The 21,335-nt window shown below is 50.7% G+C and overlaps 1 protein-coding gene across 12 annotated transcripts in view; it reads left to right on the top strand.

Moving 5' to 3' along the window:
• The window catches only part of MYO9B (myosin IXB), a 44,712-nt gene that overhangs the window by 1,498 nt on the left and 21,879 nt on the right, over nt 1-21,335 (top strand). For all 12 annotated transcript variants that reach the window (XM_083594318.1, XM_083594327.1, XM_083594323.1 and 9 more), the window contains 11 exons: nt 9,391-10,284; nt 16,475-16,569; nt 16,814-16,876; nt 17,384-17,483; nt 17,989-18,089; nt 18,380-18,509; nt 18,901-18,990; nt 19,599-19,715; nt 20,135-20,269; nt 20,677-20,798; nt 21,144-21,285. In XM_083594318.1, coding sequence (XP_083450444.1) covers nt 9,436-10,284; nt 16,475-16,569; nt 16,814-16,876; nt 17,384-17,483; nt 17,989-18,089; nt 18,380-18,509; nt 18,901-18,990; nt 19,599-19,715; nt 20,135-20,269; nt 20,677-20,798; nt 21,144-21,285 — 1,944 coding nt within the window. In that variant the 5' untranslated portion in view covers nt 9,391-9,435. Of the gene's footprint in view, nt 1-9,390; nt 10,285-16,474; nt 16,570-16,813; nt 16,877-17,383; nt 17,484-17,988; nt 18,090-18,379; nt 18,510-18,900; nt 18,991-19,598; nt 19,716-20,134; nt 20,270-20,676; nt 20,799-21,143; nt 21,286-21,335 lie in introns of those variants that run through there.

Raw genomic sequence — 21,335 nt, 5'->3', positions numbered from 1 at the left:
ATGACCCTCAGGGATCCCTTCCATCTCTACGATCCCGTTGTTATTTTAGAGTCCTCCATCGCAACATATTGTGAGACTGAATCCCATAATTTCAGTACATACTGTGTGTGATACAGTGATTTCTTTGGTCAGTCCTGGATCCCAAGGTGAGGGATTTACCTGAAAGCCGAGAGCTTTGGGGGCACAGTGGGGGGGGTTTGCAGGTAGTTGGACGCTATACTTCTATTATTATTATTAAGATTACCCATCTTGAGGTTGCTTATCCAGAGAGGGACCCTGTGAGCTGCCTTTATATATCTTTTTTTGTCCATGCGGATCAGGGTGTGAGTGACGGCATCTTTCCCTTTTGCTCCACTTACCGTATTTTTCGCTCTATAAGACGCACCAGACCACAAGACGCACCTAGTTTTTGGAGGAGGAAAACAAGAAAAAAAATATTCTGAATCTCAGAAGCCACAACAGCAAGAGGGATCTCTGCGCAGCAAAAGCAGCAATCCCTTTTGTTGTTCTGGCTTCTGGGATAGCTGCGCAGCCTGAATTCGCTCCGTAAGACGCACACACATTTCCCCTTACATTTTAGGAGGGGAAAGGTGAGTCTTACAGAGCAAAAAATACGGTAATTGGTTCATTGTGCTGGAAGGAAGAAGTGGCATCATTTTGGAGCCCTTCTGCTGCCTCTGTTTCGGGTGCTGGGCCTGGTGTGTACAACCTGGGAGATCTTGGCTCTTTCCTGCCGCTTTCTGCCAGGCCCTTGGGGCAACTCTCTGCTCCCTTCCCTGCAATTAAGACGGGGGGTTGGGGGCTGGGCTCTCCCGCCAGCACCCTTGGGCGATGAATCCCGGTTTCTGGAGAGCAGTCCCCATCCGGCGGGGGCTGCGCAATCTTGCATCACTTTGCCTCAAGGATGCGTTACTAATAGGGCCACCCCATTCGGAGCGCCGCGATGTGTCTGGATTGATTACAGTGGTAGGAAAGGGCTGGTGGTGCCGTCTGATTTTGTTTATTCCCTCCCCCCCGGCAGACCTAGGAAGAACTTAAAACAGCCAGTTGGCACCACTGCTCTCCTAGCTGCCCCCCCCCCCGTGTGTCTGTTTGAAATTTACTCGCCAGCGCTCAAGAGAGCAGGGATTTTTGGGGCTGGTCGGGTTGGGTGCGCGTCCGAAGATGATATCATGAGGCAGCCTTCCATCGAGCAGTGCAGTGCGCTCACACCCTTATGTGGTTTGGGCAGCAGCCTCTGCGTCTTGCGTCAACTTTGTAACTAACAGATTTTTCTCTCTCTTCCCCACCCCTCACACCCCCTCTGCACATACCAGCCCCCCCCCCCAATCTGTAGGGGATAAGTTAGGGCAAGAAATACCAGAAATATCAAGCCAGGCCTTTTGGATTGCTCTCTTTTTGAAGAGGTTTCACTTCTTAAAGTTTCCTGTCAAGGAGAAAGTGGGGTGGTGGAGGGGGGGGACACACAACACTAGTGTGGCTCAATGGATGCACTCTTAGAATCTAGCGAGTTGTAGTTTTGTGAGGGGCAAACTACAGTTTCCAGAATTCTAATTTGGGGCAGGGTGCACTTTAAATTTATGGTGCAGGTGCTTCACCTGTGTGCTTCTGAGGCAAGGCGGGTGTCAACACACAAGGAGAGCGTCATTTATGGATGTTCTGTGCAGAGAGGGAAAGCAGGGTTTTGTTTCATTTTGAATTGAGGAATGCCCAATAAATTTGGTTAGGAGGCCTCTAATGCTGGATTGTGTTTTTCAAAATGGGATTTTGGCGAGGTTTCCTCTGTCCTTGCCCCCTCGCCAGCCGTGCAGCTGCCACCTCTAACCCTCCCTTCCCCCTCAAGGTGTTCATGAGAACAAGAGAGAGAGAGCTCTTGTCTCTACTGGCTTGAGGAAGTGATGGGATGTGGATTAAATGCACCAATGCTCTCAGTGTGATAAGCAGACACCTTGGGTGGCTGTGTGTGGCTGTCAGCTGTGAAAAAAAAGGCTTTAAAAGTTTCTGCATGGTTTCTCTTGCTTTCAAGACCTTGCCTAACCTCGGACTTCAGAGGCGCCGGTTCTTGCGTGGGGTGGGGAAGGCAGGGGGAGTCCCCACTTTCTTTCTTCCAAACTTGGAGGAGGCCCCTTGATGCGGGAGCCTCCTAGGTTGCCTTCTCCCCTCTCCGTCCCCCCCCCCGCTTCCCCTCTGCATTTTTCAGCTGCAGATGTTCTTGATAACTTCCTCTCTCTTCCAAAGTGAGCCGTGCCTTTTGCTCTCTGCGTCTGGAGGATGACTAGCTGACTAAACAAAGAGATTTCTTCTCTCCCGCCTGCCCCCCCCCTCCTTCAGAGGTTGACTCAGTCCGTTTTCTGTGTCACTCAAACCAAACCCCGAAGCGTCTGGGCTGTGTGATAGGGGCAGAGTGCCAGGCCTCTGGGCTCCTCTCTCAGACCTGCCACACAACCTTAAACATTTGTCTCCCTGAATAATTGAAAGAGGGTTACACGCTGTCTGCTGAAGTGTGTATGAAAAAGAAGACACACATATCTGGTGGCTGAAACTTCAAGCAGACAGCACTTTTTTGAGGAAAAGAGTGATTCATGGACGATGTTAGCTTGAATAATCCAGAGTATGAATAAACCGCTTGAGTAGTATCCTTTTAGCCCTCAGTTACCCACCCTTTTATTGCACTTCATGGGTCGAGGAGATTCCAACCCGGACAGATCTTAAATTTCTTTGTGGGGACCTTTTTTTGAGAGTGCAGGGCTAGACATCTGATTTCCAACCCTGCCCCAGGACTTGTGATCTCAGCTTGCCAGGGAAGTTCTGTGGCTTCACTCCCTCTGTGGGCAGCAATCTTGGCTGCAGGCCCTGGGTTCAAATCACATGTAGGGCGGCGGGAGCAGCCCCTCAGTGGCTGATCTCGAGCATTCATATTCAAGGCTCTAGGTTTTTAAAAAGCTATGTGTTTCTCTTTCTTTGCTCTGTTTAAAAGACAAGACCTGTGTGTGCTTTTGACTTGATTTCCTATATCTCTATGCCGTTTTACATTCCAATGGACCCCAAAGCGGCTCACAATCAATAAATCGCAATAGCATGAGAGAGCACAATAGAACATCGCAACTACAGCATAAATCATATAGAATAATTAACAGATAATCAGTGAAGCAGTTGCAATCTGTAAAATACTGTGCTGCACCTACACACAGTCCTGTGCCCTTGGCACTGAACTGCCCAATGTTTGCACAGGGATTAGCAAATCCTTCCTTGCTGTTGTTGTTTGGGTCTGTGTTTGTTTTTTTCCAAAAAAAAAATCCATTCATGTCTACAAAGTCCTCCTCTTGTGTGTGTGCTTAGTGCTGTTTCCTAACGCTCTCAAAAGCCTTTTTAGTAGTGAAATGGAGCATGGAAGCTCTGGACCTTAGTGGAGCTGCTGTAACACAATACAGCACTCAAACAAAGGTGGTCCTGTTGCCTTTCAAAGGGAAGCTCCTTAAATATTTTAGGCCCAGGCCTAATGGTTGTGATCTCTCTCTGTGTGTTTTCGTTTGTGTGTGTGAGAGAGAGGTGCTATCTTACAATAGTGTGAGTCCGCCAAAGCTGAATTGTCTGCTTTCGAAAAGCAAAAATTTGCATTAACTTGTCAGTGTAGGAAAAGAGGTGGAATGGGAACACCTAGCTACTTTAAGTGAATTCATATCTCCAGGGCCTGATGAGCTGCACCCAAGGGTGCTAAAGGAGTTTGCGGATGTAATCTCAGAGCCTTTGTCTATGATCTTGGAAAATTCTTTGAGGACAGGTGAGGTCCCTACAGACCGGAGGTGGGCAAATGTGGTTCCCATCTTCAGAAAGGGGAAAGAAGACCCAGGTAACTACCGACCGGTGAGCTTGACATCGCTACCAGAAAAGGTCCCAGAACAAATAATTCAACAGTTGGTTTGTGAACCTAGAAAAGGATGCCATGATTCCTAAGACGCAACATGGGTTTCTCAAAAAGAAGTCATGTCAGTCAAACCTCATTTCTTTTTTGGGTGGAGTTACAAGCTTGGTGGATCAGGGGAATGCTGCGAATAGAGTGTATTTTGATATCAGTCAAGTTTGTGACCGAGTTCCCCATGATATTCTTGTGAGGAGGCTGGTAAAATGTGGGTTGAATGAAGTAACTCTTAGGTGGATTTGTAGCTGGTTGACCGACTGAACCCAAAGAGTACACATTAATGGCTCCTCTTCATCCTGGATAAAAGTAACAAGTGGGTGCTGTCAGGTTCTGTCCTGGGCCTGTTGTTCAACATCTTTATAAAGGACTTGGATGAAGGAATTGAGAGGATGCTCATCAGATTTGCAGATGACACCAAACTGGGAGGGGTAGCCAACGCCGCAGAAGACAGAATCAGAATTCAAAGTGACCTCAACAGATTGGAGAACTGGACCCAAAGAAAATGAATTTCCATCAGGACAAATGTCAGCTTCTGCACTGCAATGTCAGGCAGGAAGAACCAGGTGCACAGATATAGGATGGGAGATACCTGGCTCACTAGCAGGACATGTGAAAAGGATCTAGGGGTCTTAGTGGACCACAAGCTTAACACGAGTCCACAGTGTGATGCAGCAGCAAAAAAGGTGAATGCTATTCAAGGCTGCATCCACGGAAGTCTAGTGTCCAGGTCAAGGGAAGTCATAGTCCCAGTTTATTCTGCCCTGGTCAGGCCACACCTGGAATCCTGTGTCCAGTTCTGGGCATCACAATTTAAGAAGGATGTTGGCAAGCTGGAAGGTGGGCAGAGGAGGGCGACCAAGATGATCAAGGGTCGTAGCTGGCTGCTAGGATACCTGCTTTGCTTTTGAAGGCACCCTGTTCAATCCCAGGCATCTCTAGGTGGGGCTGCTGCCTGTCAGTGTAGACAATGCTGAGCGTCAGGTGAACCAGTGGTCTGACTCTGTGCAGCAGCTTCCTGTTTAAACCAGTCCTTTAGGCATAAGCACAAGGACTAGAATCTTACTGCCCTTCTCATAAAAATCAAGTAAGTTGCTCAGGGGTGGGACAGACAGACAGACAGGTCCCAAGTTCAGTCCGCAGGAACCCCAAGTAGGGGTGGGAGTGGTCTCCTGTCCGAAATCCAGGAGAGATGTTGCTGCCAGTCAGTGTAGACTATACTGAGCTGGGTGGAGCGAATGGTCTGAGCTGGTACAGAGCAGCTTCTGGAGTTCCTCTATAGAGGACCTGTAATGTTTTCAGCAGTCTGGGGGAGTTCTCTGTTTCCTTTTGCCATAGCTTTGGGATCTCTGCCCTTCACAACTCTGGGAACCTTCAGAAATCTCCCATCTCTGTCGGCAGGGACAGAAAGGCCCATATTTGTAAATAAAGTGTGCGGGTCGATGGAGGGGTTTTTTTTTTTGAATGAGTTATTTGAGGCTGTTGCCTCTGTGACGATTCTGCCTCCTCCAGAGGGGGCGGCAATAAATCCCAGTTTAGCAGGGAAGAACTTATTGAGCCAAAGTGGTTCACTTGCAGAAATGTGCCTTTTATTCCCCCACCCACCCCCTGGCTGCCCAGTTTTGCTATAATGGTAGCTTTCCCTTTTTAGCATTGGCATGATTCATTGGTTAAACATGCAGCTCAAAATTACGGGTTTATGTAGACGAAACCGCTGCCTCGGACAGATTGGCGGGATGGGATGGGGACAGACACTCTGCCGTGTTTTCCAGAGGCTGTGATATGCACAAGGTAAGAGTTCTCTGCGCGCTTTGCAAATCCTTTGACACTGAGGTGCTTTCTGTCAGGTTGTGCTGCGAAGCCTTGGGCCTTGAGAAACAGCCTCAGAACTTCTGTCTGCAAAAGGCTGTGGCAAATTACTTTCTACGAAGCCAGAAATTTGCTTCCCTTTTCTCTGCTGCTTCGGCTCTAGCCCAAATAGCAGCTCCCCCCTCTTAGCCGAACGGCCCTCCCTTGGCAAACAGACCATTGCTCCAAATTGGAAGAAGCTGTAGTTCTCAGTGCCCAGGAAAGGGCATTCAGAGCCTTCTGAAAACCTCCAGAGGAAAGCGATTCCACAGCTTCCCCTCCGCGGCTTAGCTGAAGGAGAAGTAAGCTGAGTTCCCTATGTGTCATGCCTTCCCCTTGGAAGGAAGGGAGGAAGGAGTGAGCTCTCCGGGTCCTCATCTGCCTTGAGAGCGGGGCGGCCTCTCTCCACTCTGGTAAGAACTCAAGACATGCCTGGGGAGAATTTGCCTGACCCTTGACTTCTCCCCTAAGTAGGCGTGTTTCCTAAGCGGTCACGTTGCAGCCGGTTTGTTCCGCCAGAGCCCACGGGCAGCAAGAGACAAAGCCGTGTCTGTTCCTGGCCTCTCCTTTCAGGCAGCACGGGGTGCCTGCTTTGGCTAAATCAGAGGGTCACAGAAACAGCCTTGCGGTGGGTGGGTCCTGCCTTGCCTCCCTTCTGCCAATGGGGAGGCAGCCGTTCACCCGTTCCTCTTTGCGGCCCCCTTTCCTGCCGTCTTCCTGAGGCTCAGGTAAACCGTCCCAATGCCTTCCAGGATTTGTGGCAAGGCTGCCCATTTTGTTTTGTATTTCCTATGGGAGGGAAGCAGAAGCGCCACTTCCCTACCCATGGAAAAAAGGGGGCAGAGGCATGGGAGCTCAAGAGCAACTCTCCCCACTTGTGGTACCCAGTGACCAGAATTCAGGGGCCTCCTGCTGCAACTATCTTCAGTGTGGCTATTAGCCGGGGGTAACCTTATCTTGCATAAAACACTGCACATGTTCCTGGGTTCTTTGTGACCTTTTAATTGGGCCTAATGACAATGCATTTTATTCTCTTGTCTCCTTTGGGGAGAACAAATGAGAGCAAACACTCATCCCTTGGCCTGGCTCTTCCTGCCTTCTTTTGAGCTGCTTTGATGATGCCTGGCTGTTTTTCAGGCTCAGGACTCGCTTTTTGGAGAGCATCTTTTGAATGGCAGTGCTGCCTGCTAAAACCCTGGGGGTTATCAAGCTGCTTGTTTCCTCCTGTGGCTCAGAATATCCTGGAGGGCAAGTGCTCCTTGATGATAAGATGATAGGGCCGGTTGTGGTCATGTCAATTGAGTGTGGCTGGTGTGACAGATGAACCCAGACCTTGCCAGGCTGCCTCTCCCATTGAGTACAACGTGATGGGCAGCTGACAGCTGACTTTCGGTGTCACAAAAAGGCTGTAAATGGTTCATTTACTACTGTATTAGCAAGGAGGGCATGCTAAAAGCTGTATATCTGTGGTGTGGAGAAAGCAGATAGGGAGAGGTCTTCTCCCATTGTCGCACTGGAATTTGGGGCCGAATGTTGGAAGGTTCAGGACAGACGAAAGGAAGACCTTATTCACAAAGGAACAGCAGAATTTGTTCCCACCAGACTTTAGTAATGATCTCCAATTTACATGGCTCAAAATCAAGACAAATATACCATCAAAGGCTGTAAGCGATGATGGTGCCTCTGAATCTCAGTTTTTGGGAATCGCAAGCTGTTCTCCGTTCCTGCTTGTGGGCTTCCCTTGGGGGGCAGCTGCTTAGCCACCGGACTCTTTGGCCTGATCCTGCTGCTAAGTTCTTCTTCAGTTTTTAACACAATGCTGTCATTTTGCTCCCCAGGACAGGTGATGGTGAGGTGTTCTTGTTTCAGACGCCAAAATAACTTGGTCAGAGGAGGGTACGCTTGGGGAAAGGGGAGACCCATCTGCTCTTCAGCTCCAGGCACAAAAATGTATGAAACTGACCCTGGCGACTGGCTCTGCTAGTCAATGTTCTGGAGAATAGCAGAATCACAGAGTTGTAGAGTTGGAAGGGCAAAGGGCCATCCAACTCCCCTTTCAGCTTGACCCTGGCGATTCGGCCGGGTTGCTTTCCTTCACCCTGCCCACCTGCTTGGGCATTGAGTTTTTACCTTCTCTCGCAGCTCAGTGTTGGGCTGTTTTTACAAGTTTTCTTAAGGTGTGGCTCCTTCCATCGAGAACTGCAGTTTATTCTGTGTGCATAGGGCTCTTTAAAAAAATGTCACTGTCCATTTGCACAGGTGGCTGCATGTTGGGGTCCCTCTGCGCCTGGGCACCGAGGCTGAGATTGGCCTGTCAGTTGGACGGCTGTGGCTGTTGTCGCCTCGTGCTTCTCTGCACCCCTGCTCTAAACAAACTGGAAGCTTCTTTTAGGTTTGCATCAAACGAGTAGACCCAATGAAGTTATAGGACATTACAAACTCAGTTGCATCTGTATCACTGGGGGGCTACTGTGGAGCAGAACTTGGTTTGATACAACCATTGGAAAGTACTTTTTAATGAAATACTTGCAAGTGTTTCAAGATATGGCAATAACATTCCTCACAGCTGATTTTAAGGGGGAAAGTGAACGCACTCTGAATTGTTACATCCTTGACTGTGAATGTATGTACCACTTCAGACTAATCACGTGAAAGAAGCTAATTGCAGCTTCTGATTTGCAGATTTGATTACTGCCGTGTTCATCCCAGCTGCTCGGTTTGGCATCTTACAATGTGCTAGCTGATGTTACGGATTTCTTTTAAAATGGGAGAAAATTTTCCACTGAAAAATGTGTTGTAGAAATTTTCCCTGAGGTGGGAAAGATCCCCCACATTGTACCATGTCCCTTGGGACATCAGAAATCCAAGGTGATGGTGGTTTGGGCTTGCCTAGACCTGGAGCAACGCTGGTGTCTTCAAGGAGCTTAAAAAAACAAAGTCACATGTGTCCCTTTGCCATTTCTCCTGAATCTTCCCCATCCAAAGCAGCTTTTGTGTATTGGAGAGTTTGATTTTGGGTATGTTTTCGCCCAGGCTTTGCCGCAGAGACTCGGAGCAGCTTGTAGCAAACAGTGCAAAGTGAATGTTCCTGCTGTGAGGGGGCGTGTCATCTCTGCCCCAGGAGGGCGCTGGCCCCCTTCCAGATGCTGCTGACTCCCGGCCACATTGCTCACCTCGTCTCTACAGACGCTTCTGCTGCTCTTCATAGGAACACAGAAAGCTGCCTTGTTTCAAGTCAGACCAAGGGTGACTCCTGACGTCTCCGCCATCTTTAAGTTCTCAAAGTTCTTCACCTGGCTCAAGGTTGTCCTCTGAACTAGCCAGATGTTCAGTCAGTCCCACATTTGAAAAAATGAGCTGCCTTGCCCCAAAATGGCAACTAGACATTCCGTTTTGGCGACTGCAACCTTGGTTTAAGGAGCCGTTTTGTGCCCTTCATATATATCTTGAGTTTCTAATGCTGCCAGTGAGGTAGGTTAGGCTGGGAGAGAGTGACTGGCCCAAAGTCACCCAGTGAGCTTCACGGCTGAGTGGGGATTCAAACCCCGGTCTCCCAGGTCCATTGCCCAGCGCCTCCGCTTTGGGATCCTCCCCTGACCCGTCTCTCTCCTTCCTTTTCCTTCCAGATACCCAGCCCCGCAGCCGAGCCCAGGGCGGTATGCCGAGGCAGGATGAGCGCGAAAGATGCCGGCGGTGCAGCTTGCCCCGAGAAGGCGGCCTACACTCTTCATATTTACCCCCAGCTCTCGGCCGAAAGCGCCTCCTGCTGCCGCGTGACGGCAACCAAAGACGCCACCACCGCCGACGTCATCCGGGACGTCATCGGCTCCCTGAGCCTGGACGTCTCTAAGCACTACGTGCTGGTGGAGGTGAAGGAGTCGGGCGGGGAGGAGTGGGTGCTGGACGGGAACGACTCCCCGGTGCACAGGGTCCTGCTGTGGCCCCGGCGGGCGCAGGACGAACACCCCCGGCAGGACGGCTACTACTTTCTGCTGCAGGAGAGGAACACGGACGGCAGCATCAAGTACGTCCACCTGCAGGTGGCCTCCGGGGAGGACGAGGGGCGGGAGGAGGCGCGGCGGCTGGTCGAGCGAGGCTTCCTCCCCTGGCTGCAGGAGGACGTCAACGACCTGTGCAACCTGCCCAACCTGACGGAGGCCACGCTGCTGGAGAACCTCAAGCGGCGCTTCCTGAAGCAGAAGATCTACACCTACGCCGGCAGCATCCTCATCGCCATCAACCCCTTCAAGTTCCTGCCCATCTACAACCCCAAGTACGTCCAGATGTACGAGAGCCACCAGCTGGGCAAGCTGGAGCCCCACATCTTCGCCATCGCCGACGTGGCCTACCACACCATGCTGAAGAAGCACGTCAACCAGTGCATCGTCATCTCCGGGGAGAGCGGATCCGGCAAGACGCAGAGCACCAACTTCCTGATCCACTGCCTCACCGCCCTCAGCCAGAAGGGCTACGCCAGCGGGGTGGAGAGGACCATTCTGGGCGCTGGACCGGTGCTGGAGGTGAAAGGCAACCCGTAAAACTCTCTCTCTCTCTGCTGTCAAGTCCTTTTTGTAACCGGGAAGGATGGGTTCGGTCTCTGGGGGTCTCAAGTGGGGAGGATTGCTTCTGTGGAGCTCAGGCCACTGGGGGCAGGATGGGTGGCTGGTCTAGATGGGCTCGCTTTGAATCTTCTTAGGTCCTTACGGGAGATTCAGGGCAGGCATAAGAAAGTACATCTTTACCCAGGGCTTGGCTAAACAACAACAACAACAAAATTATTGATATGCCACCCATCTGACCGGGTTGCCCCAGCCACTCTGGGTGGTTTCCAACAAATGAAACAAATTGAGCACAGTAAAACATCAAACATTTAAAAACTTCCCCATACAGAGCTGCCTTCAGCTGTCTTCTAAAACTCAGGTGGTTGTTTATTTCCTTGACATCTGATGGGAGAGGGTGCCACCACCGAGAAGGACCTCTGCCTGGTTTCCTGTAACCTCACCTCTCGCAGGGAGGGAACCGCCAGAAGGCCCTCGGAGCTGGATCTCCGTGCCTGGGCTGAACGATGGGGGTGGAGACGCTTCTTTGGCTGTACGGGGTTGAGGCCATTTAGGGCTTTCAAGGTCAGCACCAACACTTGGAAGCGTAGTGGGGAGCCAGTGTAGGATTTGCTCCCACGGGCTGTCATGATGACGCCCAACTTGGATGGCTTTGAAAGAGGGTTTGACAAATGCGTCAGGCTGCCAAGGGCTAGCGGCTGCGAAGGCTGTGTTCTGATTCACCAGTGAGGAGAGATGCTTCTGTTGTCTCCAGCTCCTGCTTGCAGTCTTCCCCTGGGGTATCAGGTTGCCTTTGCAAGGACAGGAGGCTGGTCTACATGGGCTCGCTTTGTCTGGACTCAGCTGCTGCAGGGCTCCTCTGACGTTCTGATATGGGTTTTAAGCCGCTCCCTATTGAGGTTTTGGACAGCTCTGAGGAAGGAAGTACTAAGATGGGGCCTTTTCCTCTGTGCTGGGCGCTGCTTTGTTTTCTGTGCAGGGCTCTCCTCCTGACCCTTAGCAGCATCTTCCTCCCCCCCCCCCAATTTTTCCCGGGATTTCAGAGATCTCTCCTTATTTAGTCATATTTGACCCATGCTGTCTTTCACAAATGGAGATTTAAGAAACAGGAGCGGGGGGGGGCGGTCATTGGATGTTGGCTGCCGTTTTCTTTTCTAGTCCTGAGCTGCAGCTGACCTCATGGCTTGGTTTCACTTAATCAGAGCGAGAGGCAGCAAAAGTCTCCACAAAGACCTAGCCTTTCTGCGCAGTGTAGAGCTGCACTCTGCTTTGCATAGGCCTTTCTTTCTCACCCCCCCCAACTGCTCTTTTTCTGTCACATGCTTGCTTCTGTTTCCTAATCCTCGGAGAGCAAAGAACCCTCTTCCTCAAATAGGCTGGCTGCAACTCAGGTGAGCAGCTTCCGTCACTCCTGGGTCCTTGCAGAGTTCCAGGGTGCTCCCAAGACCAGCCTGCGCCGTTTTACCACTTCAGCACACCAGGCGCCGTCCAAATGCCTTAGGGACTCTGGATTTGAGGAAGGTTTGCTCCTGAGCCTTTTCTTCTCCCCAAGATCTCCCACCAGGTAGAGGAGATTTAGGGTCAGAGTTTCCCTTCTTCCAGATGGTCAAGCCCCACCTGCCCCTCACTTCCCTCTACAACAGGGGCAGAAACCCCCTTCTTTCCCGTTGGAGCCTCTCTTGCTCTCGTCCACTCCATCCTCTGGAGCCTGTCTTCACATGCAAGGGAATCCCCTGAGGGTTTGAGACCCACCAACACCCCTCGCCTGGTTTAGCCAGCCAGTTGAAGCCGCTCCCAGGGTGTGGCCATTGCTGCACACTGACAGCTGAGTGCAGGGTGGGGACCAAAGGTGGACAACTATCCCCAGAAGGAGCATGACATGTCCCCCACCAGAGGTCTCCCCCCCCCATAAGGCCCTGGACACCCCAGAGCAGTTTACAATAGTAGTACATAAAACCGTATGTAAAAAAAATGAGCCCGCTGTTGTGGAAATGTGTATTCCTAGTTGCCTGAAGTAATAGACAAATTCCCAGCAGGTGCTTAAAAATGGAAAGAGAAGGCATCTGCTCAGCTCAGGAGCATGCAGGAAAAGCACTCTATTCCTCCTATACATGGGAGGAGCATCTGAGAGACTTTCTTCCGGTTGCAGCTCAGGTTTCAAGTTGTTAAGGACCCCTGGAGAAGGGAGCCAGTCATTCAGTAGCAGAGCAGCCGCTTTGCAGGCAGACTGTCCCTGGTTCTGCCCCTTTATCTCCTGGTAGGAAGGAAAGACCCCTGGAGAGTGCAGACCACCTTTGGCTAAACAACGGATTAGTCTGAACTGGGATGAGACAGTTTCTTGCGTTCCTCAGAATAACCATAATAATCATTTTCCTGTGCTGCAGACCAGTCAGCTCTATTTATTATTTGCATTTAGAGCCTTTAATCTGGGCGGGGTTCCAGAAACATAATAAAATAAATACTGTTAAAAGCAGAAAATAACAACGGGGGGGACGGGACACAGCCACCGTTAAGCTTTAAAGCAAGCTGGCTCAGGCTTCTTGCTGCCCTTGCCCCTTATGTCCAAATGTCTCCGTATTTTTACCTGAATATTTTATTTGTGTAACACCCAGGTCTGTGGTTGCTTGCTTGAGATCACCAGAACATAAGAGCCTGCAGGGTCAGGCCAAAGGGGGCCCCCTCTAGTGCAGCATCCTTGTTCTTACGGTGGCCAACCAGATGCCTGCAGGAAACCCACAAACAGGAACTCAGCCCAAGAGCTTTTAAATTGGGGCTGGGGAAACATTTGTGGCCCTCCTGCTCCCAAGGATCATCAAACCCAACAGCCAGCATGGCCCAGTCTTCCGTGGAGGAGGATGATGATGATGATGGGAGTAGCATCTGGAGGGGCTGCAGGTGCTCCCCCGTCCTCTGCTGCAGCCTTTCTCAACCTTGGGCCCCCAGCTGTTGTGGAGACTACAGCTCCCACCACCCCTAGCTAGCGGGACCAGCGGTCAAGGATGATGGGAGTTGTAGTCCAGCAACATTCAGAAAGGCTGCTCTAGTGAGTTTCTCAGCAAGGCTTGTGATTTTGCTCTGCCACATAAATAAGCCCCACTCTCTTAGCATCTCTGATTTCTTAAGCCCAGGTAAGGAGGATCCACCTCAGCTGGCAAACAGAGACAGGCGCTGCCCCCCCGCCCCCCCCCCCAAAAATAATCTTGCTTCCATTCATAAAGTGACTTGGGCAGGATGCTTCACAGCGCCTGCATGGTGCGTCTGTCCTTCCCTCTCCCCTCCCCACCTCCGCCAGAAAGCAGAAGTGAAGATCTCTGAGGCTTGGCTACCTCTTTGAGCTTCTTCCACTTGTGGTCTGTCGGCCAAAACAGGAAGGAGGTGGCTGTGGGGAGCCCCTTCGGGATCAGCTGATGGCATGGCATTGGTTGCTGCTAACTCATTCAGGCTTTCGGAGAGGGAGAGGGAAGGGAAGGGAAGTCTTTCAGGTTCCATTTGAGGGAAAGTTAAGAAGAGCCTTGATGGCTGAGGCCAGCGGCCCATCTAGCCCAGCGCCCGACTGGGCAGCTCTTCTGGGAAGCCCACAAGTTAGGGGGCTTGAGCGCCAGCGCCCTCTTGCCCAGCAGTGGCATCAGAGCACAGGCATCGTGGGTGCCTTTGGGAGGGTGCGGCAGGTAGCACTGAGGGTCTTCAGGTGCTCTGAAATATCACAAGGAAATGCGAGGACTCCTCCCAGAATGCCTGTGTGGCTGCAGGCTGTTTGGGAAGCTGAGATTCTTGTGCAGTAGTTGGGAAGAAACACCCCCCCACACACACATCTGCCTCCAGAAATTCATTTCTTAGAGGTTTCCGAGAAAGGACTCTTGCTCCGATGCTTTCGGAGTCATGCCTGCCTTCTGGCACACGGAAGAGAGTTCTGCGTTGAGCCAGACTCATCTCAAGCCCTTGGCTTCCATGGCTTCGGGGACGACTTCTTCCATGCCACTGGACTCGCCAGGGGATGAAGCCCAACAAAATGGGGGGTGGGGGCGGGAAGAGAGCTACTGGCAGCCTTTTGTGGCACAGATTCTGTCCTGGCACTGCAGGTAGCATTTTGGAGAGCGTTTCTTTTTCGTTCTCTTAATCTACCAACTTACTTTGGGTTTTTGTGGGGGTGGGGGGTTTTCTCTGAGAGGCTGTAAGAATAGGTGGATACCCTTTCTCAAAAATGGCCACATTTCGCTGCCACAGACACGGTTTGGGGACTTTATATGGCCCAGCTTGGGTTTATTTTTTTATTTTTTTTAATCAGCTTTGGAGAATTTGCTCTGTGGTTGGGCTAAATACCACACAGATGAGGTCATCACACTCTTGGGTTCCTTTCAGAAAACCATAGGCGGCTTACATGGGTAATTGTAAAAGGGGTGGAGAGGAAAGGAAATTAGGAGATCGGTCAGGGCAGCTTTTAAACCCAGGCTTCCCAGTTCAAAATTTGTGGTGTTTCTCAATATGACCTCAATGCATCCTGTTGGAACAACGAAAAACCTCTCAGCAAAATGGAGCCTGCGTAAATCTAGGAATGTAACCTGAAGTGCAGGGAGTTGGGGACTGAGCTCTCAGCAGTCCCTGAAGCCAGTAGGGTCAAAGGTCTTGGATGATGGTGGTGGCATCTGGTAACATCTGGAGGGCCACAGACCTTCCCCACCCCTGACCTAAAGCCTTCTTTAGTCATCCAGCCAACAGACATTCAGCTGTGACTCCCCAAGGAGGAAAGATTGCAGCATCCGGGTCTTTATAGTAAAGAGGAAAGGCGAGTGAGAGGTGACTATCCAGTTTATAACATTCTGCATGGCTTGGGGAAAGCGCGTTCTTCTCCCTCCCTCATAACGCTAGAATTCACGAAGTGAAGCTGAATGTTGGAAGGTTCAGGACAGACAAAAGAAAATGCAGGGTTAGGCTGTGGAACTCCCTCCCACAGGAGGCTGCCTGTTGTCTTGCACCAGCCCTCCTACCAAAGCCCTCCCTTCCCTCCTGCAACCTTTGGAGTTGAATTGTTCTGGAATCCACCTTTGCTCTTTGTTTGGTGTGGTTTTTGTTCCTTCATCTTCTCTCCCCTCCGTTTCTCACTTTCTTCCTGGTTCCAGCCCAGGGGGTTGCAGCTGATGGTGAGGAGGTCATCAAGTCAACAGGTTTTCTGAGAGAGGAGGGTGAGGGAAGGCCCTAACTTCCTCTTTTTAAAAAAAGAAAGAGCCTTGCTTATTCTTCTGATGTCACAAGGATGTTGTGTTGGCTCTGTGACTCTAGGATAAATGAGTCAGCCCCAGTTTGGGGTTGGTTTCCGCCCAGGCCTGTGAGCTATATGCTAAATGTTGTGGGTGTTGCAGCCAGCTGCCTGCCACAACGCAGGAGTGTGTGTGTGTGCACTTGCAGGAGGGGAGTAGGTGAGAAAGCTGCTTGGTCCAGCCTCCGTGCCTCATTTCTGGCATCCATCTGTCTCGAGAGACAACAGAGTGAACCTGGGGGTGAAGTCAAACTGTAACCTCCACGGGTTGCAAACCTGGGCAGGGTGCATGAGCTGCCAGACGACAGGACTTCCCTCTCGGCCTCACTGATGGGGTCCAAAGGAGGATTGGTGCTGAACTTTGTTTTACAAGCATGATAAATTTATATAGTACGGTTTTCTGGATTTAAATAAGACTGGGTGATGTACTGCCAGCACTTGGAGCTGTGTGTGTGAGAGAGAAAAAGAGCTTTGTTACTCTATCCGAGTGTCAACAGCAGAGCCTAGCACCTGCTGAGTATGGAAAATCTCTGGTTTAATCCTGGCTGCCTTTAGTTATTTGAGTAGAGAAGAGGAACAATTCAGCTCTTTATAAGCATAGACCATGGTTTGTAGACCATGAGGACTAGAATCGTACATTATTTTTAGGGCAAGGGCCACAGCTCAGTGATAGGGCGCAGGCTTTCCTCGCTGAATGTCCCAGCAATCCATTTAGGACTGGGATTGTCAGCAGTCCAAGAAACCCCGAGAGCTACTGCCCATGAGTGTAGCTGAGGGGGGAGGGGGAGCTGCCCCCCATCAAGTAAATAAGCAAAAATACTTAACTGACCAATGCTACTGTCAGTCGTTTCTGAACTTTGCTGCGGACATTTGCCTCATTATTTCACTTCACTGCAGGCCTTTGGAAACGCAAAGACGGCCCACAACAACAATTCCAGCCGGTTTGGGAAATTCATCCAGGTCAACTATTTGGAGAACGGCATTGTCCGGGGGTGAGTGCAGCTTCCAGGCTCTTGGGGGGGGGCAGCGTTCTTCTCACTGTTTCACAAAGCAGTTGTCCCCCACCAGCAGAATATGGCTGGAAGTGAGAACCCCTCTCTTCCTTGCCCCCTTGTCATTCATAAGGAAAATGGCCTGCCTGGCTCCACAGATTCTAGCACCATAGAACCTTGTTGCGGGGGGCAGCTTGTCTTTCTTTTCCTCCATTCACTCTTTTTTTCTCTTGGTGGATTCCAGGGCTGTGGTTGAAAAGTACCTGCTCGAAAAATCTCGCTTGGTGTCCCGGGAAAAGAACGAAAGGTGAGGAGAAAGTCTGTGGTTTAACTTGAAATACATGGTGCATTTTACACTTCGGAAAAGGGAAAGTCATCGCTAATAAATTATTATTATTATTATTATTATTATGCACCCAGAGTAGGAACCGAGGAGAGATAAGGGTGGATGAATGAGGGAGGGCTCAAATAATTTAGAAGCCAGAAATCTATTAAGATGTGCAAAATCCCTGGGACCTGGGATTGAATCTCAACAGCCAGACACTCCCTTTAAGCCTAATGCACTGTGTAGCTTGTTGTGAAGATAAAATGGGCACACTCAGGGGTGTAAACAGGAATGGGCAGATAACTTCCCAAATCTGCAGAGGCCCATACCTGTCTAGGGGGCCCGTTGACCATCTTCTACGGACAGTCTGGATCCACTTCAGTCTGGTTTCAGGAGCACATGCAGAAAGGTGCGCAAGCTATGCAAAGAGCGAGCCAAGCGGCTTCTGTTAACAGACCTGTGTGTGTGTGTTCGTTCTTCTTCCTGAAGGAACTACCATGTGTTCTACTATTTGCTGCTGGGCGTCAGCGAGGAGGAACGTCAGGAATTCCACCTCAAGCAACCCGAAGACTATTTCTACCTCAACCAGGTACACAAAGGCCCTCCTTATGTGAGCCTGGCTGGGACAGATGGAAAAGGCGCTTTTGTGTCTGCCAGAGGTACTGGTGGGGGGGGACCCCAAACAGGCCTCCTTTGTTCCCACTCAAGTCTTCAGCAGGGATCGCCTTGCTCAGCCCCAGAAGGCCAGAGGTCGCGTGTCTTGAGGAGGGTTTCCTAGCCGGGTCAGGCCTGATGCAGCCAGCTGGACACCCCGCTCCTGAGCACCATGTGCCTCCCTCTTCTTTTTTTAATAAAAAAAGTTATCTTTGTTTTATTCATGATATTTAATACTAACACACACATATCATAGAATCGTAAAGTTGGGTGGGACCTCATCCAGTCCAGCCCCCTGCAATGCAGGAATCTCAGCTGCAGCATCCACAGCCTCTGCTTAAAAACCTCCAAGGAAGGAACATGCGCCATCTTTTGAGGGAGACCACGATTTTGTTTCTGTGCTTAGATTGAGTCGTTTGTTTACTTTTTTCTTCTTGCAGCATAACTTGAAAATTGAAGATGGGGAAGACCTCAAGCACGACTTTGAACGGTTAAAGCAAGCCATGGAGATGGTCGGCTTCCTTCCGGCAACCAAAAAGCAGTAAGTGCATAAGAACATTTGAAAAGCCCTGCAAGAGGGGGGTCGGACTCCCAGGGACTCACCTTGTCCGGTGTCCAGTTCTCACAGTGGATAACTAGATGCCCCAAAGGGAAGCCTTCCATGTAAAAACATTTTTGTTTAGACAAGTCTACCCAGATATTTAGAAAGTTGCAGCCAGTTTTATCTTTTATCATGCCGCCCATCCAACTTGAGTTGCCCCAGCCGCTCTGGACACCTGCACATGCAGACTGGTGTCTTCAACTCTACTTTCTGTGTTTTTCTTTCTCCAGGATTTTTTCAGTCCTGTCTGCTATTCTGTACCTGGGGAACGTCACCTACAAGAAGCGGGCAGCAGGTCGGGACGAGGGCCTGGAGGTCGGACCCCCCGAAGTGTTGGACATTCTCTCCCAGCTCCTGAAGGTTCCAGACCCCTCCTCATTAAGAAAATCTGCCGATTGATTGCTGGGGGGGGGGTATGGAGGGGACAATGAGACCTAACATTTTATTTATTATTCCTTCCAAACATTTAGTTCTCTCATTCTTCTTTTTTTGAGGGCCACGGAAGTTCTCCATCCTGGAGTTTAAAAGCGATCCAGGAGTGGTGGAGGTTTATCTCGGGGGGGGGGGGATATATGTGGCCTCCAGATGCCAAACTCCCATATATCTAATGGATATATTTCATGGACTGAGGGAGCAGGTCCCTGGAGGACACTCTGGGCCAAGGGGTAGCAAAACCACTGCAGGCTGGCTCCGCCTGCCTCTCTCAGGTCATTCATTCCTGATCTTGCTCCCGCCCTCCCCACTCTTCCAGGTGAAACGTGAAATCTTGGTGGAAGTATTAACGAAAAGAAAAACGGTGACTGCGAACGACAAGCTGATCCTGCCCTACAGCCTCAGCGAGGTGAGTTGGCGTGCGCTAAGAGCTGGCCAACGAGTGTTACTGGTAGAGCACAGAGAAAGGCAACATTTTTTTTAGGAGTAGGTTGGATCACAGGGTGAGCTGAGCCGATGGGCTTCTTTATTTCGAGGTTTTCATAAGCTGCCTTAGGACAGTTCTCATGATTTGAAAGAAAACAACTAAAAAAAAAAAAAAAAGGAAAGAAGTGTCCTAACAGCGGGAGTCACAGAGATACAGCTACAGCATATGGGATGCGGGTGACGCTGGGGTCTAAACCACAGAGCCTCTTGGGCTTGCCAGTCAGAAGGTCTGCAGTTCAAATCCCTGCGACAGGGTGAGCTCCTGTTGCTTTGTCCCAGCTCCTGCCATCCTAGCAGTTCAAAAGCACGCTAGTGCGAGGAAATAGGTACCGGTGCAGCGGGAAGGTAAATGTCGTTTCCCTGCACTCTGGCACTCGTCACGGTGTCCTTACAGCAGCTGAGACGGCCTGGGTTCAGTCTGCTTGAAGCCATAGAGAGTGCCTGGAACAGAACCAAGAGGGCCCCCTCAAGCCTGATCTTTCGAGATTTCCTCAATGTTCCTTCGTCTGTGCCTCTTTCTCCAACCTGCAGGCCGTCACAGCTCGTGACTCCATGGCCAAGTCTCTCTACAGCGCCCTTTTCGACTGGATAGTTCTGCGAATTAACCACGCACTCCTCAACAAGAAGGACATGGAGGAATCTGTGGTGGTATGTCTTCAGGGAACAACAGCAGCCTCTGGGGCTGGGCGATACTTGCTTTTCAATGTCGTCAGCTAAACATTGCGATATGCTGATATATCACGATGTCTGGAATGTAGAGGCAATGGCAGGCTTCGCGGTTTCCCCCACATCGTGATTTTTGCATAGCATGCACACAGACACACGCATCATGATTTGCAGCAGTTATGAAACCGATATCATGACACAGACCAGATCGGTTTGGGACGATATATCAATATATTGCCCAGTCCTAGCAATATATATTGCCCCAATTACACACCAATGAGCGTGGCCTTTCTTGCCGCTTGCAGTTGGTAAAGATCACGGGCCCCGCTGTCCTTCTGACGCCACCCTCTTTTGCTTCGCTCCTCCCTCCCTCCCTCCCCTCCCTCCTTCTCACTGCACAGTGCTTTTCCATCGGGGTGCTCGACATCTTTGGCTTTGAGGACTTCAACACCAACAGCTTCGAGCAGTTCTGCATAAACTACGCCAACGAGCAGCTGCAGTATTATTTCAACCAGCACATCTTCAAGCTCGAACAGGTAAGGAATCGCTGGTTGGGGGGGCTGAAATGTTGGCCCTCCAAGCCTCTCTCTCTGGCCCACAGAACTCTCTCCCCAGGCCTTGCTTCTTTGAGGGTGTTCACCCTGCTGGGAGTGAAAATGCCTCTATTCTTGCTTGGATGTGAGGATAATTGCTTGGATCTTACTGATAATTTATTGTTTTTCCTTGCTTGAAAACCCACTTTCATGAATTTCATGAAATGAAAACAATCCTCCTTCAAAGCCATCCAAGCAGCATCCACCTCTTTGCATAAATTAAAACCACCGCATGGCCATTTGTCCTGCCCTCTGCCAGTCAATTCCATTGGACGCCGCCCCTCCCCAGGTCCTATCTCACGAGGCCAGGGGACATCGGCTTTTCAAGGGTCTGTTTCATTCATCCACAGGAAGAGTATCAGAGCGAAGGGATCGCGTGGCACAACATTGACTATACCGACAACGTGGCCTGCATCCACCTCATCAGCAAGAAGCCCACCGGCCTCTTCTACCTGCTGGACGAGGAAAGCAAGTGAGTTCAGTTGGTGCAGAGCTTGGCCTTCGACTGAGCTTTGCTCAGAGCAAACCCCGGGAAAGAGTGACGTTTTCATGGAGGGTCCCTAAGACAACCGTACTGTATGCCCCCTCCTGGCAATTCCTGCAGCCAAGCTGGTGCCAAACGTCTTGCTCTGCTTTCCTTTGGGTGTGTGTGTGTGATCTGACAGGCCAGGACCTCCATGCACATTGCCCAGGCCTGCGCTCCGTGGAGGTCACTTTGGTCAGTTTTATTTCATTCCTGGAACCACACTCCCTTGCCTCTCAAGACCGACAGACGCCATCGACAACAATATGAGAAGCGTTTGCCTTTTTCTTTCAGCTTCCCGCACGCCACCAGCCAGACCCTCCTTGCCAAATTCAAGCAGCAGCACGAGGACAACAGGTTCTTCATTGGGACGCCCGTCCTGGAGCCGGCCTTCATCATCCAGCACTTTGCAGGCAAAGTGAAATACCAGATAAAGGTAGGAGGGAGCGCAGAAGCACCAGGTCAGGGGCTGCCCGCCTTGCTCTG

Source organism: Podarcis filfolensis (genome assembly GCF_964270895.1).
Source record: "Podarcis filfolensis genome assembly, chromosome: 18".
Classification (NCBI taxonomy): domain Eukaryota; kingdom Metazoa; phylum Chordata; class Lepidosauria; order Squamata; family Lacertidae; genus Podarcis; species Podarcis filfolensis.
Note: the sequence above shows the minus strand (reverse complement) of the source record. Positions and strands in the feature narration are given on the sequence as shown.